Below are 24,856 nucleotides of genomic sequence, written 5' to 3' on the forward strand. Positions count from 1 at the left end.
TCTGAGAAAAAAGAGACATGCTAGAATCAAAGATAAAGCCTAAACTACAAAACTTGTGAGAAACATCAAAAGTTTTAGAATCAGGTAAGATAAAAGAAGGAATAGTAATAGAGTGTTTAGATTTATTAAAACAAATTAATTTGAATTCAGGATTAAGTTTAAAACACATAGAGTCAGATCAAGCGATAATTGAAGAATGACAAAGAGATAGATTATGAAGAACACTATTGAGGTTAGATGGAGGAAAAGAAGAAATATAAGAAGCATCAGCATATAGTTGACTAATAAAAGAAAAATTATTAATAATACGTAGTTCAGAAGTGTGGAGTATAAGTAGAAGAGGGCCAAGGATAGAACGTTGGGTTACCTAAAAAGTAAAAGTAGAATTATTAAGAACAACAGAAAAAAACGATTACAGAAATAAGAAGAAACCCAAGATAAACAAAAATCAGTAATATTAGTAGAATGATCTTGCAGCCTCAAGAGATTAGTATGATCAACGGTATTAAAAGCCGAAGAAAAGTCAAGAGAAAGAAAAATTAACTAATTTGAAAAATAGGATAAAATATTGAAAAAAATTCTTTAGGTAAGTTAGAAAGAAAAGATCTAGAGAAAAAGTTGTAGATGACAGAATTAATAGATTTAGTAACTTACTAAAAGATTTATAGGAGTAAATACAGAAAAAGATTCAGTAGTAAGTTTAGTAAAGTTTTGAGGAGTAGAATGAGAATTAGATGTTCTTAAAGATTTCTTTGTATTTACAAAAAAGTCATGATGTTATTTAGCAAAAAAAGATGAGCGAGAAATTTTTTTTGAAGAACTTAGATAGAACAGACCACCTATTCTAGATTATAGAGTTTATAAGTAGAGTGTTTAGAGAATAGTAAATGGTGCTTTTATAAACTAATTGATTGCATTGATTCCATTTTTTCCTTTTCTCTCGATGTATTTTATATTTTAAGCATTTTTTTAAATTTTCTTTTGCATTCTTTTAAGTATGTTATGTAATTTAAAAAATGCATTCTCCGTAGTTTGTATTATTATAATATCTACAAATTAAAAAATTTAAACTTCTAGGATGTAGACAGAAAGTGAATTTATTATTTGAAAAAATTATTCAAATGGAAGATTCAATGAAGTTTGGAAGAAATAAGTTATTTCGTTGGAAGTTTTAATGTGATGACAAAAATTGAGTCCGTCAAGATGTAAAAATATTAGTAAAAATTTATATTTTTTATTTTGATGGTGTTTTACGATTTTTGCTTTGTTTTTAATTTAATATAGAGAACTAATTTTTTAAATTACAAGTTTTATTATATTTTCAGTCACAGTTTTTTAAAAAAATTTTCCGTTACCTGGGGTGAAATAAAAAATTGTGTAAGTTACATTTCGAGCAGTTTAAAAAATATGGAATGAAATATTTTAAAATTTACAATTTTTCCATTAAAACAAATGTTTTAAGTTAAGGCACTTGAGATAAATTTAAATGTTCGGGTAAGAATATAAATAAAAAAAATATATAAAAGCAAATCGATATAAAAAATACCAGCACCGTAAATCTATCAAAGAAGTAAAAATATTTTAAAAATTAATTTTAACATTTTTAAAACAAAATTTACAAAACCTTTTTAAATAAAATTGATTTTGTGTTTATGTGTAAAATTCTTTGTTTTGAGGAAAAATTCATAGCCATTTTAAAATATTTCCAAAGTTTTTCTTTGTCTATGTTGTGATTTATGGATATTGGAACACAATTTTTTCAGCTTATGTATAATCATTTTAAAACTGCTAAAAGAAGTGTAACCGCAAATTATGCATTTACTATTTCTGCTTCTGAAAATGTTTCTCTTTAATTTTGGGTCAAATTGCTGGCCATGCGTAAACTTTAAACGTTTCTTTACAAATTTATCACGATTACGCTTAAAATCACTCGGGAAGCATGAAATTTTCATTAATGAACCGTGCTGCTTGATATGATATACAGTTTTCATATAATTGTTTGAAAAGTAAGAGCACTTGCAACAACCGAAAAATTGTTTTTCATTTTTATTTATCAACTTTAATTTATCTTTTTGATTTTCAATTTTTTTCATCTGGAAAATCTTTGAAGAGTATTTAAAATTATTGCTCAACAGATTCGTTTTATATTTGATTTCAAATTTAGAATCACTCAATTCTGAATTAATTTCACCACTGACAATTTTATCATGACATTCATCTTCATGAGCTGACGACATATGATTTTCTAGAACGTGTTGGCGATTAACACTGTAATCACAATGGTAGCATATGTAACGACCTCCGTTTCCATGTTTGGTCAAATGTCTTTGTAATGTAGTTAAGTTGTCAGTAAAATAATTACACTTACTACAACAACGTAATTTTCGTTTGCGTCTTGACATGCCAACTTGCTCTTCAGACTCAGTGGTAGTAACTTTAATTTGATTCCTCTTTACTTTGGTTTGTATATTAAATGATGTTTTATTTAATACATGTGGTTGAAATGTATCAATGTTAAAAAGACCAGTATTTGGAAAGGTGTTTTTATATGTTTCTTCATAGGATTTCACTTCAGTGTTTTGATTTCTGCATAGAAGCAAACCTAAACTTAACAAAAACGTTTTTTTCCCGGTATTGCACTCATCCGAATTAATATTTATAGTTGATTCAGTTTTGTTTGAATAACATTGTTTCAGTTGATGTTTAAAAAAAACACATAACGTAAACGTTTCAAAGGTGCATGTCTTACACTTCAGTCTTCCGTCAGATAACAAATCTGCGTTGAATTGTTTAAAAGCAGAGCTCACATCAACCATTTTTTTGTAACCCAGGTTGAAATCATTTGCATTTTCTAACCTTTTTGTAAAAACGTGATTGTATGTTTTTATGTGTTTTTTTAAATCGCATTTCCATTTCGAAGTATATCCGCAAGTTTCACAACAGTAAGGTTTTTCATCAGAATGAACTCTGGAATGTCTTCTGAGTTCAGCAGAACTCTGACCAACAAATTGACATCGTACGCAAGAATGTAAGTCTAATTGTTGACATTGCGATTGATCTGAAAAGGACGCTAAGTCTTGACAATCTGAAAAGTTATTACATGTCGTTAAACTTGCTTCACTGTGGGAAACTATGACATTTTTTGAATGTCCATATAGATTTTTATTGTCGTTTAAAATAACACTTGATTTGTCAATTACATTTCTTAAGCAAGGTGATGAAGTGGTTAATTTAGAATAATTTCCCGTTTCATTTAAATGAGGTTTAGCTTTTAGTAACATTTCATCGACAATAGGTTTTGAAAATAATTTCAGACTCTTTTGCAAACTATTATCACAATTATCTCTGTTGCTTCCACATCGTTTCAAATGTTTAACTACATCCCACTTCCATTTGGATCTATTTTGTAAAAAAAGTTTTGTATTAAAAATGGTAGTTAAAAATTCAATTAACTATTGTACACACACGCACAAATAAATAAATAAAAGAAATATAAATACATATATATATATATATATATATATATATATATATATATATATATATATATATATATATATATATATACTGTCAAAAATGAAATTATTGATGAAAATCACATGTCCGGCGTTAGTTAACTTCCAATTTAACTTTTCGATTTTTCTAACGTTGATCGAAAATCATTTTCAAGTTTCTTTAGTTCAAAACCAAAATTTTTGTTTATTTTATGCATGATAGAACAATGACATCCGATAATAAATATTCAACAACGGGCAATTGAAATTTTTCCTACCAATAAATTTTAAAACAGAGAAATTATCGATAATGAAAACACATAGAAGTGTTTTATTTATCGATAATGAAAACACGTAAAAGTGTTATATTTTACGCTGTTGAAGATTTTAAAACTAAATATTCACTTTAAAAAAACAAGGAACCAATAAATAGACACAGTATAAAAATATTTGAGCATCTGGGCAGAACCACAACATATCAATCTGAACACCGAAGATGGTATAGGAATACCGAAAAAAGCTTTTCTGTTCTATATGTACACACACACACACACACACACACACACACACACACACACACACACATATATATATATATATATATATATATATATATATATATATAATATATATATATATATATATATATATATATATGCATTTATGACAGTTCTAATCCAATATATATCCATTATCGATTCTGGTTTACTGGTGCAGTTGTTTTCATCAGAAGCAAAGACGTTCTTTGCTTGGGATAATATATTCGTTATTTAATAATACAGCTTTCGTCGATTGCTTAATTAAATATAATACTTTGAGGTGTTTTCATTATCGATGATTCCTCTGTTTCTAAGTTTATTGGTAGGAAGAGTTCTAATTGCCCGTTGTTGAACATTTATTATCGGATGTCTTTGTTCTATGAGTATTGCTTCGGCTAGTCGTATTCTATAAGTATTGATTTGACTAGCCGAATCAATACCAGAGAATAGAAACCATATAATAAGCATCCAACAACAGGATGTAACGATCCTACCAACAACAAAATTACTCACACAAAGAAACAATGGAATTTAGAGTTCCTTTGTTAAAAATACTATAAATACCAGATGAACTACATAAAACAATATCACAAACTCTATTACAATGATGATGGTAAATGTTACCGAAAAAAAGCTTTTATTTAAATGTATATATGAAAAATGCAGTCTAAAATAGTTAGAAACTTTATTATTAATTTGAATAAATCGATGAATTAATTGTTCGAAAAAATTGAAAAACTTAGTTACAAACTCAACAATGCGGAAAATGAGGTGATATTTTTAACTGTATATACGACAGTCTGAACCCCAATATATATATATATATATATATATATATATATATATTGGTGGTGATGATGGCATTCATGGTGACTGTCTGACGACAATGAGTATTGATAGTAGTAGTTTTAATGGTAATGCTTGTGGGTGTGATGATGGCCGTGGTGGTGTTACTAAAAAATATTCGATATCAAATTGTAATGTTAATGATTTTAAAAATTATGGTCATATTAGTGGAAGTGATAGAGTTGGTGGTAAAGATGGTGGTGGCAATTTTATAATAAAAGTTGTTAGTTTTAATTTGAATAATAATTGTAATGTTGTTGGTGGTGAAGATTTTGGTGATCTCAGCCTGACCCTTGGGGTTGTAGGAAACGATTATTTGGATTCTTCTCTCAACGGTAATAAATGTTTAATGATGAAAAGCACTGGCAATGATTTCAATGGTAGGGGAAGATGTCATAAGATGGGACGCTTTCTAAGAAGAGACGCTTTCTAATTTATTTTGCAATTTTTGGCTTTGAATAAATTATTAATATGTCAATTGCTTACTTTTCTATCTAGGTAACGCAAAATATTTTTATTGTTAATCGCGGTTGATTTTTGGTTAAATATTTTCAATTTTTTCTAATTTCGTTAATATTTTGCGAAGGATTTTAAAAAGGATTTTAAATGAGTTTTCAAAATAAAATTTTGTTTTTTAAATATAATTAAAGAAGAATGTCTCTAGATTAATATCTTACAAATTCCTTAAGTGTCTCATCTTATGGCATCTTCCCCTAATGATCGTAATAAAAGTGGTGGCTTTAATGATCGTAAAAAGGTAGGTAGTAACAATGTAATGAAAGGTGGTGCTGTTGGTAGAAATACTGGTGGAATTGAAAATGATCGGACTAATAATAATTTTTGTGTGCTTAAAATAAATTTGGGTTTATTAAATAAAATATTGATTGGCTCATTTATGATTTGATCAGTGATGGTTTGGATATTTTTGTTGTCACTGAATCATGGCATGGTTCATCAAAAAATCCCTCCATTGCGTTGTCCACTCCTCCTGGTTACCGCTTTGTAGATTGTGTGAGAGATCACGACCTTCTCCATGGTGGTTTGATAATATTTTTTTGTCTAGGTTGAAAATGTAAAAAATAGCCTTACCCACAGTCAACACATTTGAAGTTTTGGCGGTCAGGTTTACAGTTAATAGTCAGGAGTTTATTTTGCTCGCTATTTACCGACCGGGCTCTGCACAGCTGTCTGGATTGTTTTTTAAAGAACTGATTTCTATTCTGGAAAACATTACAGTACTCAGTTCTCGAAATATTTTAACCGGAGACTAATGTTCACGTTGAAAAGACGAATGATCCTTATGCTGCTAATTTAAATGATATCTTCGATCATTTTCAACTCATCAATCATGCAAAAGCACCAACACATCTACGTGGTGGTACACTAGACTTGATAGTGGCCTCTGAGGTTTTTCCAGTTCATGATTGTTTAGTCCATCCAAGTAGAATTTATTCTGATCATAGTTTTATTTGGACTGAACTATCGATGACTCGAGGATATTTGGTTGGAATTAAAAAAGTTTCTAAAATATGGAATCAGATAAATGTTGATGACTTCATCAAACTCGTGCTTGAATCTCAAGTCTCCAAAGCATGTCAAAGCAATAAGTTAGACAAGGAATTGCATTTATTTAATAACGAGTTAAAATCTATTGCCGATAAAGTTGTACCTATTCGTGCAGTGACCGCCAATAACGTTCGTATGGCTCCGTGGTTTGATAATGATTGCAGGTTAGTCAAGCGTTTGTGCAGAAAAATGGAAAAAAGTTCAGAAAAAGTTCACAGTTGATTCATCAAGATGAATGGAAGACTGCTTTAAAGAGTAAATCGGAACTTTTCTCTAAAAAACGTTGTCAGTATTGGACAAAAATTGTTGATGATAATAAGATGAAACCAAAAAATCTTTGGCGTGTTGTGAACAGCATTCTCTGTAGGGGTCGTAACGATAAATCCTGCTCGGATATAGATGAACTAACATCTGATCGATTTATGTGCTATTTTAATGAAACGTTAAGCAAGCTGAGAGAGTGTCAACAACGATGCTCAACCGAGCCTAGCAGATTTCCTATCAGGTGTCAATAATATTTTGTTCTTAACGTTTTCTATGGTTTCTGAAGAGGAGGTAATACAGTTAGTTCAAAATTCACCTACAAAGTCGTGTCGACAAGATGTAATACCTACCCACGTATTAAAAAAGTTTATAAAACTATTCGCACCATTTTTGGCAGGCCTGATAAACAGCAGATGGAATGTGGGACAGTTTCCCTCTGGCTGCAACCATGCTATCATAACTCCGCTGCTGAAGAAACATAATCTAGACGAAAATGATGTTGGGAATTACAGACCAATTTTCAATCTGTCTTTCCTATCCAAAATTATCAAACGTGTGGTTGCCAGGCAAACACTCAGTTACTTGAACAATAACAATTTAATGCCGAAATTTCAATCTGGATTCCGTCAGTACCATTCGACTGAGACTGCTCTTTTGCAAGTTTTCTCAGAAGTGTACGGGGCAATTGATGAACAAAATGTGGCAATGCTAGTCTTTCTTGATATGTCATGTTTGAGTCGTATCTGGTAGGTAAATCACAACAAGTATCATTTGGTGGTAAATTGTCTGAGGTTAATGTTATGCTGTCTGGTGTGCCACAAGGTTTAGTTCTAAGGCCTATTCTATTTCTGATCTATACATCTGAAGTACTAAAGATAATAGAATCATTTGGTTTTTCAGGTCATGCTTTTGCGGACGACTTACAAATTATTGTTACGAGCAGACCAGATTTTTTAAAATCAGAGTTGGACAAATTGGTCAAATGTTTGTCTGGGGTCAATAAGTAGTTGCAAAACAATGGTTTGAAACTAAACCAAAACAAGACTTTTTTACTCAGCGGTTATAATATATATATATATATATATATATATATATATATATATATATATATATAAATACACATATTAGGGATGCACCGGATTCAGGTTTTTCAAATTCGGCCGGGGACGGACTTGGCCGAATTTAAAATTCAAAAACCGGCCGGGGCCAGATTTTAGTTACCATTTTACATACGTTATAAAAAATACTCATATTTACAATTATCTACATGTTGAACATCAAAAAATAACACCAAGCAAATAGTTAATTAATTCAAATATATTAATAAGTTGTGTGATACGCCAAATTCTGTACACAAAGATCAGCTTATAATTTAGGCATAACCCGTGTTATAGCATAAAGAAAATTGTCCAGCTCATCTCATAATTAGTGATGTTGTTATTATGTGTCATGTATGCACGTGCACAAATTCTTTTACACAAAGATCAGCTTATAATGTATGCATAACCCATGTTATAGCTCAAAAAAAATTGTCCAGCTCACCTCACAATTAGTGATGTTGTTATTATGTGTCATGTATGCCTAGCCTAACCTTTAACATACCATGTTCTTAAATTATGCGCTTATGTATCTCTATGTATAAATATATATTATGTAGCTATATGATCCGTCATATACAATTATATAGTATAAACACGTGCACAAGTTCTTTTACACAAAGATCAGCTCATAATTTATGCATAACCCATGTTATAGCACAAAGAAAATTGTCCAGCTCATTTCACAATTAGTGATGTTGTTATTATGTGTCATGCATGCTTAGCTTTTAACTTATTGACATAAAATTAAATGAATTCAATGAAATTTTTTTCTATTTATAACATTTTTAAATGTCGATAGACGCTTAAATCCGACCACCAAATCCGGCCGGGGACGGATTTGATAAAAAAGCCGGAATTTGGCCGGAGCCAATTTTTTTCTATTTATAACATTTTTAAATGTCGATAGACGCTTAAATCCGACCACCAAATCCGGCCGGGGACGGATTTGATAAAAAAGCCGGATTTTGGCCGGAGCCCGGGCCGAACTTCGGTGCATCCTTAATACACACACATATATATATATATATATATATATATATATATATATATATATATATACATATATATATATATATATACACACACATATATACATATATGTAAGGTGGCCGTGAAATGAAGAAACTCCAGCAGAAACACCAGATGAATTTTTGGTATATTTATGGAATTGCATTACTTTAATTATTACATAAATTAATTATAAAAATACGTTAATCAACTTTTTCTAAAGTCGAAGAGGCTATTACAAGTAAAAACTTTGATTGCGTGAGGCTCAGAAGCTGCCGTTCGGATTACCTAGCTATTTTGTTTACGGAATTTATTGCTGCTGTGAAGCACATTTTTGACAATCGATGCAGGAAAAGTTTTCAAGTTTTGTTACCTCTTAGGTGGTTAGGATTGAGGGATGTGAAGGTTATTTTTTGGTGTCGAGAAAGGTATGAGCATGTTTGAATCAGCCATTGTGAAAATTTTTGACGAAAGTGTAGATATCCTCGATGAAATGAAAAATGGCGTTCAGCTAATTGTTGAAAATTCTGTCAAAGGGGAAGATATAAACGATTTGAAATCAAATGTGCAGCAAATCGTTTGATAAATCAGTCGAGGTCGGTGTTATGAAAGATCTAAAAATGAAACTAGATAATAAAGTTTTTTTTGGAAAATCAAAGTTTGAAAATGAAATTAAATAATGAAATAAAATATCTAAAGAAATATTAAAGATTAAACAAAACGATGTTGTTTTAAAAAATATTAGTGATAATAATTTCACATCAGTGAAAAATAAGCTGCGGTTGCTGCAATAAAACGCATCTTCTAATGAAGCTGTTGGTTCCCAGCCTGCTGGTGTTTCAAAATTATCAGCGAGAAAAATTTTCACGTGGAAAAGAATATTTCATGTCAGCAATATAAATAGATGGGTCGCGGGAGATGTTCTTGAGCATCCCAAATCGATTAATGTCAAAGCAATATCACGTTATCCGGCTTTTAAAGTGAGGATGAATGAGGTTAGGCCTGATGATTCGCGTCCATCTACATCGTTTCGTTTATGCAGATATTGTATTAAAGGACAGTTCATGGCCTAAAAATGTTAAAGTCCGAGATTGGATATTTGGTGAAACACGTTACATGAAGAAATGAATCAGGGTCATGACAAAGACTAGACAAGAATTTGTTCAGTGAACTGTTTTAATGATTATGGATTGATATTGATTTCTATGACAATGTGTTTATCTGTTTTGTAATTTTTTATGTTGTTAGCGCTTTTGAACTATAACTCACTAGCGCTACATGAATATAAATTTTTTTATAATAATATAATGAAAAGAGATCATATTTTATACAGTTTTTTATGGATTCTACCGAATTGTTGGCATTAACAAATTTAAAGTTTGTCATTTCAATTTTCCTACAAAATAATATCGACGATCAACAGGTTGATCATCTCTTTATATATATATATATATATATATATATATATATATATATATATATATATATATATATATATATATATATATATATAAGGGTGGTTCACAAGTTCACATTAGAATGGGGGGAAAATTTTTTTCTCTGATTTGAGTGCACACCCTCTGAAAAGTTTCCATTGGGTCCTAAAAATTTACAAACATAAATAAGACAAGTCAAATTAAATTTAAAGGTTGCTCATGCATCTCAAAATTATATAAAAATGTGATAATTCATTATTTCAAAACCAATTGCAAATATAAATGGAAAGTATCAAAAGTCGGTTACTTAATTGAAAACATAGATATTAGATATATTAAAATGCAAATATAAATCAATCAAACCACAAGCCATGACAGGATGAACCACTCATTGCTACAGATGATGCGGTCTGACACAGTACCATTTTTGACATCGTTTTTTTTCACTGACAGCTTATACATCCCACGAGAGGATTACAAAGAGTTTGTTGAACTCTGTCGCTTAGTGCTGGATTATCCAATGCAGACTGATGGGAAATACCATTACCGTGTTCCTGGAGCATATCACACGAATGGATTGATGGCCAGATGGATGGCCAAAGTGATCTACTGTCTCAGAATGCATTTGTTCCGCAATGAATTCAAGCTAACAGCAACTGAAACAAAAAGTTTAACTGAATTCTGCCTATTTGCAACACATATATATGTGCCGGCATGGATGTTGTTTCCAATACTCAGTGATGCATCAGTCAAATACCTACAACTTCTGGGCAAAATTGAACAATACTTTGAAATCAACAAGAATGTAGCAAGTGCAGGCACAAAAAAGTTTAAGAACCACGTACAGAAATGGTTTAGCTGTCATTGTTTACAAATAAGAATGAAATTGTCGAGAAGCAGTTAATAGTGGAAGCAATGACTGCAGTAGATTCTGACTGAAGTATGCGAGGTGTCAAATATCTTGCAAGTGAACTGGAACAGGTAAAAAGCAAATCACTGCATGATCTAGCATCAGCATGGACTTCTAAATAATTAACACCAGGACGGAAAACTGAAATAAATTTTTTTTACAAGCATACAATTCTATGCTTCGTTATGCTGTTTAACTTATTATATAATTTTAAACTATAGTATAATTCGCGGATTAATTTACTTAAACTTTCACGCACGGTTAGTGCTAACCATTATCGTTATAGTGCTTAGAAGTTAGAATGGATTTTTATTTGTACAAGTTGAATTTAATTATGTCGTTATGCGTTAGGTTTACAATTAATAGAATAAAAATTTATTTAATTTCTAATTTAATCGCAAACCTAAATTTGAAAGACGTTAATGTTAAAACTATTATGTTTTCCTAATTTTAAATGAACTAAAAATTTAAAACTTATCTTATTAATTACAGAAAAAATTAAAAAATCTTTTTCAAATACTCAATATTTGGATGTAGAACTGGTTATGATGAGGCCACAAATACTGGAATCAGCATCCATAGATATTCTTAAGTTTTGCAGCAAATGGATGAAAGCAAATTCTCGTCAAGATTTTGAACCGACCAAATATTCAAAAGTTTGTTCACTGCATTTTCAAACAAATGATTTTACACATGAATCAATAGATTCCAATCAAAGAAGAAAAAAAGCAAGGTCAAATAAAAATGTTAAACATTTAAAGCCAAAAGCTGTGCCTTCAATATTTCAAAATGCACCAAAATATTTAAGCACATCAAAATCAGAAAGACCAACCAGATTGGCCACATCAAACAGCGACTCAATTCTGAAACTCACAGATTAAATTTAATAAATAAAAATTTTCAGATAGATTTTTTAAATATCTAAGATATATCAATTAAAAAGGTTGCATTGCCACCAATATCTACTTTTAAAAAATTACCAAAATTTTCAACATAATACAGGCTTATCAGACAATGACTATTTAAAGATGAGATTTGATCTCTAAAGAAAAGGAAAATGACTTAAATTCAGATTTCAGGTATTTGAATCAAGTCAATAGGGAAGGACTTATTCCAACTGAATATGCCTGGACAACATGTTTAAGAATATTCAGTATTTTTCTGGAGATGAAAAAATCTGAACAACTGTTTAATACATTTTTAAATGCAAAAATCCAAGTATTTTTTTTCAAAGGATAAATGAAAGAACGAATTTTGAAAAATTTTCTTCTTTATTATTTATTTATCTAATTATTGTGATAATTCCCATGATATACAATTATATTTGTGCAAATCCCTTTTTAACTGCTTAAACAAAAATTATGTTAAATTTTTATCTAACGTTAAAATAACGGAAAAGAAAAAAAAATGAATAACTGAATTTATTGTTGTGTTTTATTACAATTTCGATAGCATACGTGCTGAATACGATAGGTTAACTGTCCGTCTAGATATGTAACCTAGTTAAAACGCTTGTCCGTCCTGGTGTATTATTTAGATGTCCGTCCATGTAGTATCAGGTGCATTTCGTGCTTCATTGTTATCACTTAGAATGGATATTGCTTTCCTGCGTGAAACTGAACTAGACTCATGGAATGATCTTCCTTAGTTTCCAAAAGTAGCAAATGCTGTGAAGTCACTTAAGGTTGCTAATGACGCTGCAGAACGCACTGTTGCAATCATGACAAATTTTAACCAGTCTATAACCAAAAATAAAACAGAACTGCAAAAACTGATACAGCTGCTGTTATGTTGTGAATTCGACGTACTCAGTGACTGAGTGATCAACAGAAAAACATAAACTAAGTACATTGATTGGCTCAAGTTGATTTTAATTCAGTTTCTCAATCAAAGATTAACAGTACTGAACTTTCGTTTGGTATAATCAAGTTGCCTGAACCTTGTGAGAACTGTTTGTTTAGTGTTGGATATTTTGTTAGTTGGATTATAAATTTGTTGAACTGTTAAATCTTAAATGATTTTCACAAGAATGTTGTCCATTTTACTGCAAAATAAACATTAATCACAAAATTGCAGCACAGACCAATATTCACTATTATGCTAAATATGATGAAAAACTGAATGTCATTGAGTAATTTCTGAAATATTGTCAGAATTGATTGAAATTTTGCACACATGCTAACTTTCAGCTACGGAAAAAATATAAGGGGTGTGCACTTAAATATTAAAAAAAAATTTTTTGAACAACCCTAATATAGGTTGAGTAAACAAGGGCTTGTTTTATTAAAGTTCTCGTTAAAGTAATTATAATTAGTTTTGGTAATTATTGGTAGGGTAAGTGTTGTTATTAAAGTTTCTATTAATCATTAGGCACTCTTGTCGGAATGAATGTTCATATATGAATGTTAATGTTAACATATTTTGTTAAATGTCTGTGATAGTTTTCATAGCAATTTTTAATTTGAAAAGTCTGTGTATTAATAGTATATACTGTTGTATTTTGTTAAATGTCTTTTATATTCATAAGTTTTTCCTTATCTTATATATAAGAGTTTATCCGTTTTGAGTTTTTACTAAAAACCTTTACACTTACAAGCAGTTGTCTCTAGTACTCTTTAACTTTGTTTCTTTATATTTAGCAATTTAACAGTAAAGATGAGCGGGAATTCAAATTTATAACAATTTTCCGTAAAATTTACGTCCCCTATTTTTGGACTTCATTTTCGCGTATTTCATTTATTTTTCTCATCTCAATTTTTAAATTTCCCATCTCATATGTTTGCATTTACCAATATTTTAAGCAAAAAGAAAATTAATGAAAGAAAGTTTTAATTGAATAAACATCAAAAAGTATGTTCTTTACTGTATAAAAATAAAAAAGGGTTCAAATTTTCTCGGGACAATTTTATTCTAATAAAAAAATTTTCAAAGTTGATTGTAATATTTTTTGGCAATTATGAATTGTCATAAATTCATAAATCGATGTTTGCCATTTTGGTTGATGATCAAGCATTTGTTAAATAATTTTCATGAGAGGATAATGCAGCGCTTAAAAAAAGAAGAAAGTAAACGTTGCTTTTACATATCAAAATGTTTTGAAGAGATAACATCTTAATCGAGATTTGAAAATAACCATCTAATTATATCTTAAATACATTAATGCCTAACCCCATGAGTCATGACATTTCAACTTTTAAATTGTATATGTGTTTATGATAACCATAATTTGTGTTGCATAAAATATTGCTGATTCAGTTTGTTTTTAAATAAATTGTTTTTTTATTAAAAGTTGGCTCATATCACTTTTCCCATTCCTATCCATAATTCCAAATTTCCGTCAAGTGATAAAAATCTCATTTCCGAAAATATTTTTCTACAAATCCCAGAGAAACCACAATAATCCCGAAGTTCTTGTTCCTATGCTCACCTTTAGCATGGATTCGGTCTTACATATTTACATCTGATTGGTAACATACTTACATCGTTGATGGACGTGCCAATTTTGATTTTCCTATTTGAAGATCTTCTGAATTTTATGTGGTAATAAACGGTAAAAATTTATCGAAATGCAATTTAGTTTGTCTTTTCCTTTTTTAGAATAAATTATTATTATTATGTATATATATATATATATATATATATATATATATATATATATATATATATGTTATAAAAACGTTATTATGCGAATTAAATAAAAAAATTACAGTGTAGCTCAATGTAACTTAATTCAAGTTTTGGAAAAAAATGCCTGTATGTGACTTAACGATGAGCAGAAAATAATAATTAAATTCAAAAACCAGACTAAACAAATAAATGTTAATGTAAGCAGTTTTATTAAAGGTTAATACATTTAAATTTGATAATTTGTAATTTATGAAAAAATTCGTAGTAGTACATAAACATAACCTGTATGAACATTGTGGACATTGATACGGTTTTTCATCGGAATGATTTTTCATATGTTGCGTCATTTCTGATGGCCATCGAGCTTTGTATCCACAAAGATTGCATTCGTACGGTAAAGTTACTTCGTTGGTTGTTTCTTTTTTATGTTTTCCAATCTTTGGTTGAGATAAACAAACTATTTTATTATTATCTGTTAGCGATTCTTCTCCAGATTCATATGAAAATTTTATCGTGAGTTCATTTATAAGTTTTCTATCGGAATTATTTAAAATAATTTTTGAATGTAATGTTGTGTTTACTGATGTGTCACTTTCTTCTGGTGCTTTAGGAATGACAATAGCAGTTTCTTGGTTAGCTATGTTAAAAGCATTACCAGTATTATTTTCCAATTCTCTTAACAAAAGTTCATTTGTTTCTGGCTTTTTCTGATGTATTTCAGTTAAATCATTTGTTGATTTGAACTCCAAAGTAGAGCTCAAATTCAAAAGTATTTTGTATGGATTAGGCTCAATTTCCGCATGATCTGATTCAAAATGTTTAGAAAGTTTCAAGAGACAATTTTCTGATTGATCACATATAAAGCATTCATTGCAATTAATTTTGTTCGAAAAATTATCGCAAATTTCATTATTATCTTTTTTGTATTCACTGGTTGTAACTTTTTTGTCAGCAATTTTGTATAAAGCATCAATATGGTATGATAGAAAATGTGCATTTAATTGTTGTTTATTGTCAAATAACTGACCACATTCTTTGCAAAGTTCTGTTTGAACATTCAAAAGTTTCAAATCAATTACCCTCAAATCCGTTTTACTTTCTTGGCTTAATTTTGCTTTAACAGAATAATCAAGGGGTTTCTCTGAACAATTTAATTGAGACGAAATAGATTTCATTGACAGATCTAAAACTTCATTGTAATCGCTAGTTCCAAAAGAGTGGCTATGTGCTGCAAAAGGAACAACAGTTTGTGTCGGAACGAAATTGAAATGAGAAATCAAAATACCGTCAGACAAACTATTTTTTTGACAAAATTCCAATGGCAAAGAACTTGCATTTTTGAATTGAACTGTATTATCAGAACTGTCAACATAAGAATTTATAAGAGGTGTTGTTTTAAACAATCCGGCGCAAGAATATTGAGTTTTTAAATGATTTTTTTCAACATTTTGAGTGGTTTGTATGACAAAATTTTTAGAGTTTACCACAGGATTTAATTGAAACACGGGATGTTTTTGTAATCGCGGTTGTGAGAATTTAACATTTCTTTCTTTTTGTAATGTTAAAGAAGGTGTTTCACCATCATGCTTTTCTTTCCAATGTTTATTCAATGATTTTCTCCATTTATAAACATTTCCGCATTTTGAGCAAGCATATTTTGTTCCATCTGATTCATCCGTTAGTATAAAATATTTTGCTGGATCAACCGCCTCTCTAATTGGTGTACATCGTGGTTTGATGATATTCACAAAACCCTGGTTACTGTTGTTTGAGTTACTTTTATAAATCTGACTGACGAAATTGGCCGGCGTGGAGTTTGGTTTTAAATTATCAATTTCTTTGTTTAAAACATCATTCACTGCATTAATGTTTTGAACGTCGTTCGTGGGAGTGGTAAATGAAATTTGAGTGTTTATCATGTCTATTATTATATTTCTGCTACGGTTTATTTAAATTTTCTATCAAATTGCATTTTGGGATTGACAACGTTCATTCCCCAAACATAAGTCAAAATTGGATAGTCAATTTTTTGCCTTGCTTTTGCTATCGAAATAAAAAAAATTGATAACATTTAATAAGAACGCTATTAAAATAAAAAATGCAATTATGATATAATTTTTATACGTGCAAAAAATAAAGATCCTTTCCTCTTACAGCAATTGTTTCAGAAATACGTCTATAACATGAAAACTACGCATCACATATAGAACATTTTTTGCATTCAAACTAGGCTACTGCAAGGTGGGACCAGGTGCCTTTTACCGTTACTCCATCATGCCGTGCCGCCCAATATAATATTGTTATAACTGTCCCGGTCGACGACGAGTTCGTTTAATCCCAGGGAAAATAGAGGCAATATCACTTCTAAATTATCGATTTATTTATTTACAAAACAATAATTAATTAATTAATCAATCAAGAATCAACGTTAATTTTTATTTTTACTAATAAGAGTTAATGTTCACAAACTATCAAATAAACGTTCAGAAACTATCGCTTTCCGAATAACAATTCACTATTGTTTTTTGCAATTACAATAAAAATACAACGCAGAGTCAAACGTCAAATATCGCTTTCGACACTGATAATCAATCCCTTTCCAACATCAAATATTCAACAACAAATATTCAATATCTCGCATGCCTTTGTATAACCGTTTTATCGACGCTTCTCGGAGTTCCTAGATAACTCGCTGTCAGATGGTTCTAGTTTTCGAACTGTATGAGTTCCTAGCGACACTAGCGCCTCTAGCGAATATATTTGCGACGGATATAACAATATGTTACAATATTAAAACATTTGCAAATCCGCGAAAGTTTATTTTATTACATTAATTTCAAAAATTTAAAATGTGGCCAATGTCGTACCAAATGTTAAAAAAATAGACAAATTAATAAATAAATAAAAGAGTGAGTGAGTGAATTAATAAATGAATGAATGAATGAGCAAAAATTGCAACGAGTCGCTAACCAACATTTAGAATTTAACTATTGCTAATTTTAGTACCAATCGAAAAATAAAATTGAAGTGAATATTAATATATTTGTATTTTTTAAATAACACATAAATAAATTGATTAATTTAAATTTTTTTAGGAGGTTAATTTTTTGTTTGAATTTTACACGCACACTGGTTTGTCATTTGTTCAGTTGTTCTGTTGGCAATAATTATTTCACACTTGCATACGAATTCTGCGAATATATCAATTTCAATAACTATTGCATCAACTACATTAACAAAATTACTACCACATCAGCTTTGACAACTCCAACAAATTAACTTCAGCAAATGTCATTTTTGAAATGGCTTTTTGCCTGAAAATTGTGTCGCCATTTTTTAAAACTATGAAGATTTGATGACAGGTAAGAAAATTCTTATAAATGAGTTAGAATTAGCTAAAAAAGGATAAAAGGACAGATAAACCAATGTTTTAACAACGAGGCCTCTATATTGGGAAAGACACTTGATATAATCGTTATTTTAAATAACGCCTTGGAAAATAAATTAATTTCAAGCTTTCCTACTTTTGTGATACTTAATCCAAAAAGAGTTATTCAAGAATGTACAAAAGATTTGTTTGAATTAATACATAAAAACAATGAAAATATGGAATCCAAAATAACCAGTAATGATATGCTAATGTCCCTGGTGCAGCGTTGAATGTACAAGTAAATAAATTGACTGTACAGTAAAATGGCAGAATAAATTTAGAATAGCCTGGTCACAACTGCTTTATAGTAAAGCTGTAAACAATAATATGGTTGATCATAAAAACGTGAAAAATGAAAACGACTAAAATTCAATCGATAATCCAAGTTAAATAAATCCGAATAAACTGTGGCTGGACTCTTATCGTAATCCCACCAATGAACAAGAGCTATTGGAAAAAAATTAAGTTGCACATATGTTCCTAATAAAATGTAGAAAATAAAGTGTTTTTTAATTATCTTATTTTTTCAATGTTCAGCAGAGTACCAACTAATCGAATATCCTCAAGTGTGGCGACTTGCCTCGATTGACAAAATTTCAGAATTTTATAGTAATAACATCATAATTAACCATATTAATTTTATCGACAGGAGTATAGAAGAATTTGATTTAAAATGTTTAATAACTTATGAACTAGATTTAAGCATGAATATTATTAATATTACCATATAATTTGCGAGCGATAAAGCTTACTTTAAATTTTTCTATTATTTCATTAAAATTTGTTACGCTCAATATTTTTTAACCTTTTAAATCTGTGTTTTATTATTTTTATAACAAATCATGTTTTTTAAAAAAAAAACATGTTTTTCAAAATTTTAAAAATATTAGAATTATCTCATATAAATAAAATTATTTTGTTTAATTGTACTGAACAGAAACAATTTGAGCGAATGTAAAATATAACGGAGACCACAATGAGTAATAATTATATTAAGCATATAATTCATACTCGACAGAGGCCGCTGCGTTATCAAAACTTTCACGCTAATACTTTTTAATTACGAAATGAATAAGCTAAATAAATATATTTGGCACACACAAATACACAAGCACAGGATTTCATGGTTCCTCGTTGTGAGTCAGTAAAACTCAGTCATTACATAAACAACGTCTCCCGGATCCGCCCATGTACACACACACACACACCACACACACACAGACACACACAAACACAAATACATAGATACACACACGCACACGCAGAGACGTAAGTATTTAAAAACAAGTTGTATAATTTAAAATTAAACCACTCAAAAAAACGAATGTTAAAGTTAAAATTTAAATATATAAACTAACAGTGAAGTTCATTTTGTCCTGACTGTCATAGCCACTGTTTATAGAAGTTTCATCAAATTGTGGACAAATACAACAAACAACTTGTAATTTTAAAATTTAAATATTAAACAAAGTTCAACATTTTCTTAAAAATGTCAATATCAGAATAAAATCTGTCACCACATTCATCCGAACTAGCCAAACTGACTAAAATGAATTAAAACACCTACAGATAAATAAACACACTCATACTTACATATGTATATATATATATAACTGTGTTATATATAAATAAATATATATATATATATATATACATGCATATATATGTATATATATATATATATATATATATATATATATATATATATATATACATATATATGCATGTATTATGTATGTACATTTACACACACACACACACCACACTCTCACACACACTCCACTCACACACACACATATATATATATATATATTCCGTATATATATATATATATATATATATATATATATATATATATTTCGTATATATATATATATATATATATTCTATAAATTTTACCGAATGTTTGGCGTTAATTCGTTTTTTCAATTTTTCTCACTAAAGTTTTTTGTTGAACGTTTAGTTTATTAAAATTCAAAATAAACTTATTTTCTGAATTCATGCTGCAAATAAGGCCATATTTCGATTCCGAATGAATCATCATCAGTGCTTTTTGAGGTAAATATCAAAAACATCAAAAACGCTGTTACTGCTTTATACTGCTTTATAAAAGAAGCAAGTTTTAAAAATTCAGATTCAAAACAAGTGTGTTTTAAGTTCCCTCTTAAACTGACCCAGTGATAATCCGGTTTGACGCAAGCAACAAGGAAGAGCATTCCAAACAGATGGATCACTTACAGAAAAATTACGTGAACCAATCTTAAGCTTGGTCACAGTCATGACCAACTTATTAGCACTACTTGATCTCAAATCATAGTCACTCAACACCTCCTTTGTTTGCAAACATCTATTGGCCAAATATTTGGGTGCCAAATTGTTCAGACATCTAAAAAGCATAACAGAAATTTCAAAAATAATTCTTTTATGAATAGGCAGCCAGTGGAGGCTGTTTAAAACTGGCGTAATATGGTCACACCAGCGAATGCCGGTAACAATCTTGGCGGACCTATTTTGAACTGATTGCAGCATGGCTATTTCCTTTTCGGAAACACCATACAAAAGACTATTACAGTAGTCAAGACGAGAATGAATGAAAGCGTGCATAGGAGCGCATAAAGTTTTCTTAGTAAAACATTTTTTAATTAGTCTAAGACGATGAAACTGAAACATATACATGGCAGACACATTTTCTCACGTGATCACACATATTCAAATTGGTGCCGATAGTAAATCCAAGGACAGTTGAATTTCTGCAAAAATCAATCACAGTGTCATCAATTTCAACTGAATTTTTGCCACGTACCAACGGGAAGTAAGTTTGTCTTGGACTTATTCATTCGAATGCCATTTTGGTCCATCCAAACATCAATCTTAGAGAGACAGTTAACAAATTTTCTTTTAAACTAACAACAAAACTAGGTAGAGTGCTGGCAACCAACTGAATGTCGTCGGCATATGCAAATACCCTTAAACCAAATTCATTCACCACATTTAGTACATCAGCCGTGTAAAGCATAAACAACAGTGGGCCCAGCACAGAACCCTGCGGTACCCCAGATTGTAAAACATCACTATCAGACAGGACATTATGAAAACAAACCTGTTGAGACCGATTGAGAAGATATGACCTTAACCAATCTAACGCTGAATCACTAATACCATAACTAATAGAAAGACGACAAAAAAAAGTATCATGCTCAACGCAATTGAAGGCATCACTCATATCAAGGAGAGTTAGTATAGAAATCAGTCCAGCATCTGAAGCCTTATGTAATTCCGATGTTACTTGTTGTAACAACGTCTCAATTGAATGTTGCTGCCTATAACCAGATTGAGTAACCGGTAAAAGATTATTTGCGTTCAAATAACTTATAATTTGTTTAGCATGGAATTTTTTCAATGATTTTAGAAATAAATGAGAAAGCCGACACAGGTCTATAATTGTTGACATTATTGATGTCCAGATCCGTTTTTTTTAAAGCGGGATAACTACTGCATGTTTATACTTTGTCGGAAAAGTTCCACTAGACAAACTCAAATTAAATTAGGCTTGTCAAAAATGGTAGGAACAAATCAATGTGCTGCTTAAACACACGAGTCGGTAGCAAATCAAGCATACCTGTTTTATTCGAAGCATCCATGAGTATTGGTTTTAATATCAGATGAGGAGCAATTTAAATACCTAGAAAAACATGCCGGATAGTTTAAATTGCACGAAAAATTAGATTGACCAAAACCATGTATAAATGTTTTAATGTCAACAATTTTTTTTCTGAAAAAATCAAGAAAAGTATTGAAAGTGTGGTCTGTATTTTGAAAAGAAAACTGTCAGTATTTAATATTTTATCTAATACTTTTCACAGCCTATTCTGGCTATTTTCATGAATAGTGATAATGTTCTTCCAATATTCTCTAAGTTTCTGAGCACAAAGCCTATGTTTATTTTTAAGTGCAAGTTTTTTATTAACATCATTCTTGGAAGATCTATATATTTGCTCAAATTTCTTACAGCTTCGCTTACACTCTCGACAAACAGAATCGAACCAAGGCGCTGTTGGTACATGTCTCTCGATTCAATCTCAATGGTGCAACCATATCAACAATGGAACTAATTTCACATTCAAGAAAATCAACTGCTTCATCAACAGTTTTGAAATTAAAATTTTTTCTAAAAATGTGTTTTTCAACTGAAGCCATAAACATTTCATTATCAACACGAGACTATGAACGAACATGTTTTTTGGTCTTAACTATGGAGGGGAGGCTAAGCGACATACTCGCTTCAATGAAACTGTGGCCTGAAATGACACCACTAGGCTGAACCGAACAACTTACAATTGATAAGTTGTCAGTAGGGACAACCAAGTCCAAAGTGCCACCCAATAAATGCGTAGGCTCACTGACGATGTTAGCCATATTAAATAATGTAAAAATTTCTTACTATCGAATAGCATGCAGATCATAATGTTTTTCAACGTGAATGTTGAGATCTCTCACCAAAATTAAATGATCACAATAATTTAATAAGTATTCTAAAGTGAGGGTTAGCTCCTCAAAAAACTTAACTGATACCATTTGTAAACCTGGTCTATATATAGCAAAAAAATAACATATATAGGACCTAATAATAATCTGAACGCAACCGCTTCAAACGAATCCAGCAACGGTAAATTAACTTTCAAATGACGGATATTTTCACGAAAAATATAATTATACTACCATGCAAAGGATCATTAATCCTTAAAAAAATCAACAAAAACATAGCCAAGTGGCATAGACATTCCCACACAAACATCATCAGAACTACCATGCTAAGTCTCAGTTAAAACCAATACATCAAGTTTATCACATAATAAATCATAAATAGCATCTAACACTATTACCAAATTAGCGAATATTTAATAAACCAAATTTAACAAGCCTTGTAATGTGGTTAAAGTTGTTTTTTAACTTGGTTTTTTGAAACTCACCATTTTCCACTGATTGATTTCGCCTCGAACTCTGAATAAAAAATCCCTTTTGTCGTTTGTTAAGTTTTTTTGCCTCAATCAACAGTTTGTTCAACTCAGTTCGCTGATCTGGTGACAGATCATGTCTGATTGATACCTTATGAAAGCACTCATCTAAATTCTTTATTTTGCTCAAATTATTCATAATCGCCTTTTTAAACATTATATCTTCAAAACAACACTATTAACGCTTTTAAGAGACTTTAAGTTGCAAAAAACCACTATATTTTTTGACTTTGCCATTTGGCCAGAAATGTCATCACTACCAACACACGTATAATGCAACTTACATTCACACAATCCACAGCGGGTAGTAGGAACATCCTTACCAGCTTTACTACAAACGGAACAATTGTTTCTAGAACCCATATCTAGAGACAGATATGCACAGGCCGTGAAAACAATACGTGCACACTATCCAGAGACAGCAGCACAGAAAAACAATGCCTGCACACTATCTAGAGACAGCAGCACAGACTATGAAAAAATGCATGCACACTATCCAGAGGCAGCAGCACAAGCCGTGAAAACAATGCGTGCACACTATCCAGAGGCCGTGAAAACAATACGTGCACACTACGCGTTCGCATTTTAAACAAAATGTGATTGGTGAAAAGTACTGAACAGGTACTTTTAAACACAAGCGTTATAGGCATTATGGATATCAAGCTATAAGCACGCAAGCTATGGACTTTAATATTAACGAGGCAACAAAAGTTATTTATGACCAAAAAAACAACTAAAATGAAAAATTTTCCACTGTAACAAAAATTTAGAAATAAATTCTAACGAAATTAGACTTCCTTTAATGTTTGCCAACAAAATATCCGAAAAATAACGAAATAACTGATGAAAGACTCGAAAAATGCAAAAAATCACCAGAGAATGACAACAACCAACCAACGCCAGAATCAGAATATAAACAGAACTTTATAGATATATATGGGGATGATGGGGCACAGATTAAAGTTAAACCAATGCAAGACCCAGTTTTTGTCTGTGGATACATGGAAACAAGTGAATAGAGGGGGTATCAACACTATTAGAATAAAGGAATCTGTCATCGAATTTTGTGCGTCAGCACGAAATCTTAGATTTATTTTTGATAAAAACATGACAATGCAATTGCATATAAAGTTGTTGTTTAAAGAATGTACTTATCAATTGTGAAAATTGAGACTCATCAAAGGATCTCTAAATATGCATACATTGCAATGTTTAATTCACTCCTTCATTCATTCGAGGATCGATTATTGCAACAGTTTATTCTACGGTTTACCGAAAAAGTATGTTGCACAGTTACAATTAATTCAAAATCGGGCTGCCAAGTTGTTAACTGGTGGTTCATATTTTGATCATGTTACTCCTATTCTTTTCAATCTTCATTGGTTGCCCGTTCAACAAAGAATTATCTTTAAAATTGCCCTACTGGTGTATAAAAGCATTAATGGATTAGCGCCGAAATATTTAATGGATAGAATTGTTCCAAGAAATGCACCGTTACAGTGTCAGAAGTTACGGTCAAACGGTCAAATGATTTAGATTTGTTAACAATTCGACAAACTCAGCTTGCTGTTGGTTGCAGAGATTTCGCTGTTATTCTATATTTTCACATTTTACATTAGAC

At 30.4% G+C, this 24,856-nt stretch overlaps 4 protein-coding genes across 4 annotated transcripts; 2 read left to right on the forward strand and 2 right to left on the reverse strand.

Moving 5' to 3' along the window:
- Nucleotides 1-2,222: 2,222 nt before the first annotated feature.
- Nucleotides 2,223-2,990, reverse strand: HELRODRAFT_127770 (hypothetical protein; the record flags this gene model as incomplete). Its single annotated transcript, XM_009023308.1, has 2 exons — nucleotides 2,223-2,367; nucleotides 2,857-2,990. Coding segments are annotated over 2 exons (279 nt in total), but the record flags the coding sequence as incomplete, so codon positions are not given.
- A 1,703-nt stretch (nucleotides 2,991-4,693) lies between these two features.
- HELRODRAFT_175948 (hypothetical protein) lies at nucleotides 4,694-9,400 on the forward strand (the record flags this gene model as incomplete). Its single annotated transcript, XM_009023309.1, has 5 exons — nucleotides 4,694-4,708; nucleotides 5,530-5,636; nucleotides 5,788-5,918; nucleotides 9,041-9,200; nucleotides 9,292-9,400. The coding sequence occupies 5 exons, from the start codon at nucleotides 4,694-4,696 to the stop codon at nucleotides 9,398-9,400; spliced, it is 522 nt and encodes a 173-aa protein (XP_009021557.1).
- A 1,232-nt stretch (nucleotides 9,401-10,632) lies between these two features.
- HELRODRAFT_175949 (hypothetical protein) lies at nucleotides 10,633-12,044 on the forward strand (the record flags this gene model as incomplete). Its single annotated transcript, XM_009023310.1, has 2 exons — nucleotides 10,633-11,065; nucleotides 11,656-12,044. The coding sequence occupies 2 exons, from the start codon at nucleotides 10,633-10,635 to the stop codon at nucleotides 12,042-12,044; spliced, it is 822 nt and encodes a 273-aa protein (XP_009021558.1).
- Nucleotides 12,045-14,888: 2,844 nt separating this feature from the next.
- Nucleotides 14,889-15,185, reverse strand: HELRODRAFT_83103 (hypothetical protein; the record flags this gene model as incomplete). Its single annotated transcript, XM_009023311.1, has 1 exon — nucleotides 14,889-15,185. A coding segment is annotated over one exon (297 nt), but the record flags the coding sequence as incomplete, so codon positions are not given.
- Between the last annotated feature and the right edge of the window lie 9,671 nt (nucleotides 15,186-24,856).

The sequence above is a fragment of the Helobdella robusta genome (assembly GCF_000326865.2).
Source record: "Helobdella robusta unplaced genomic scaffold HELROscaffold_35, whole genome shotgun sequence".
Lineage (NCBI taxonomy): Eukaryota > Metazoa > Annelida > Clitellata > Rhynchobdellida > Glossiphoniidae > Helobdella > Helobdella robusta.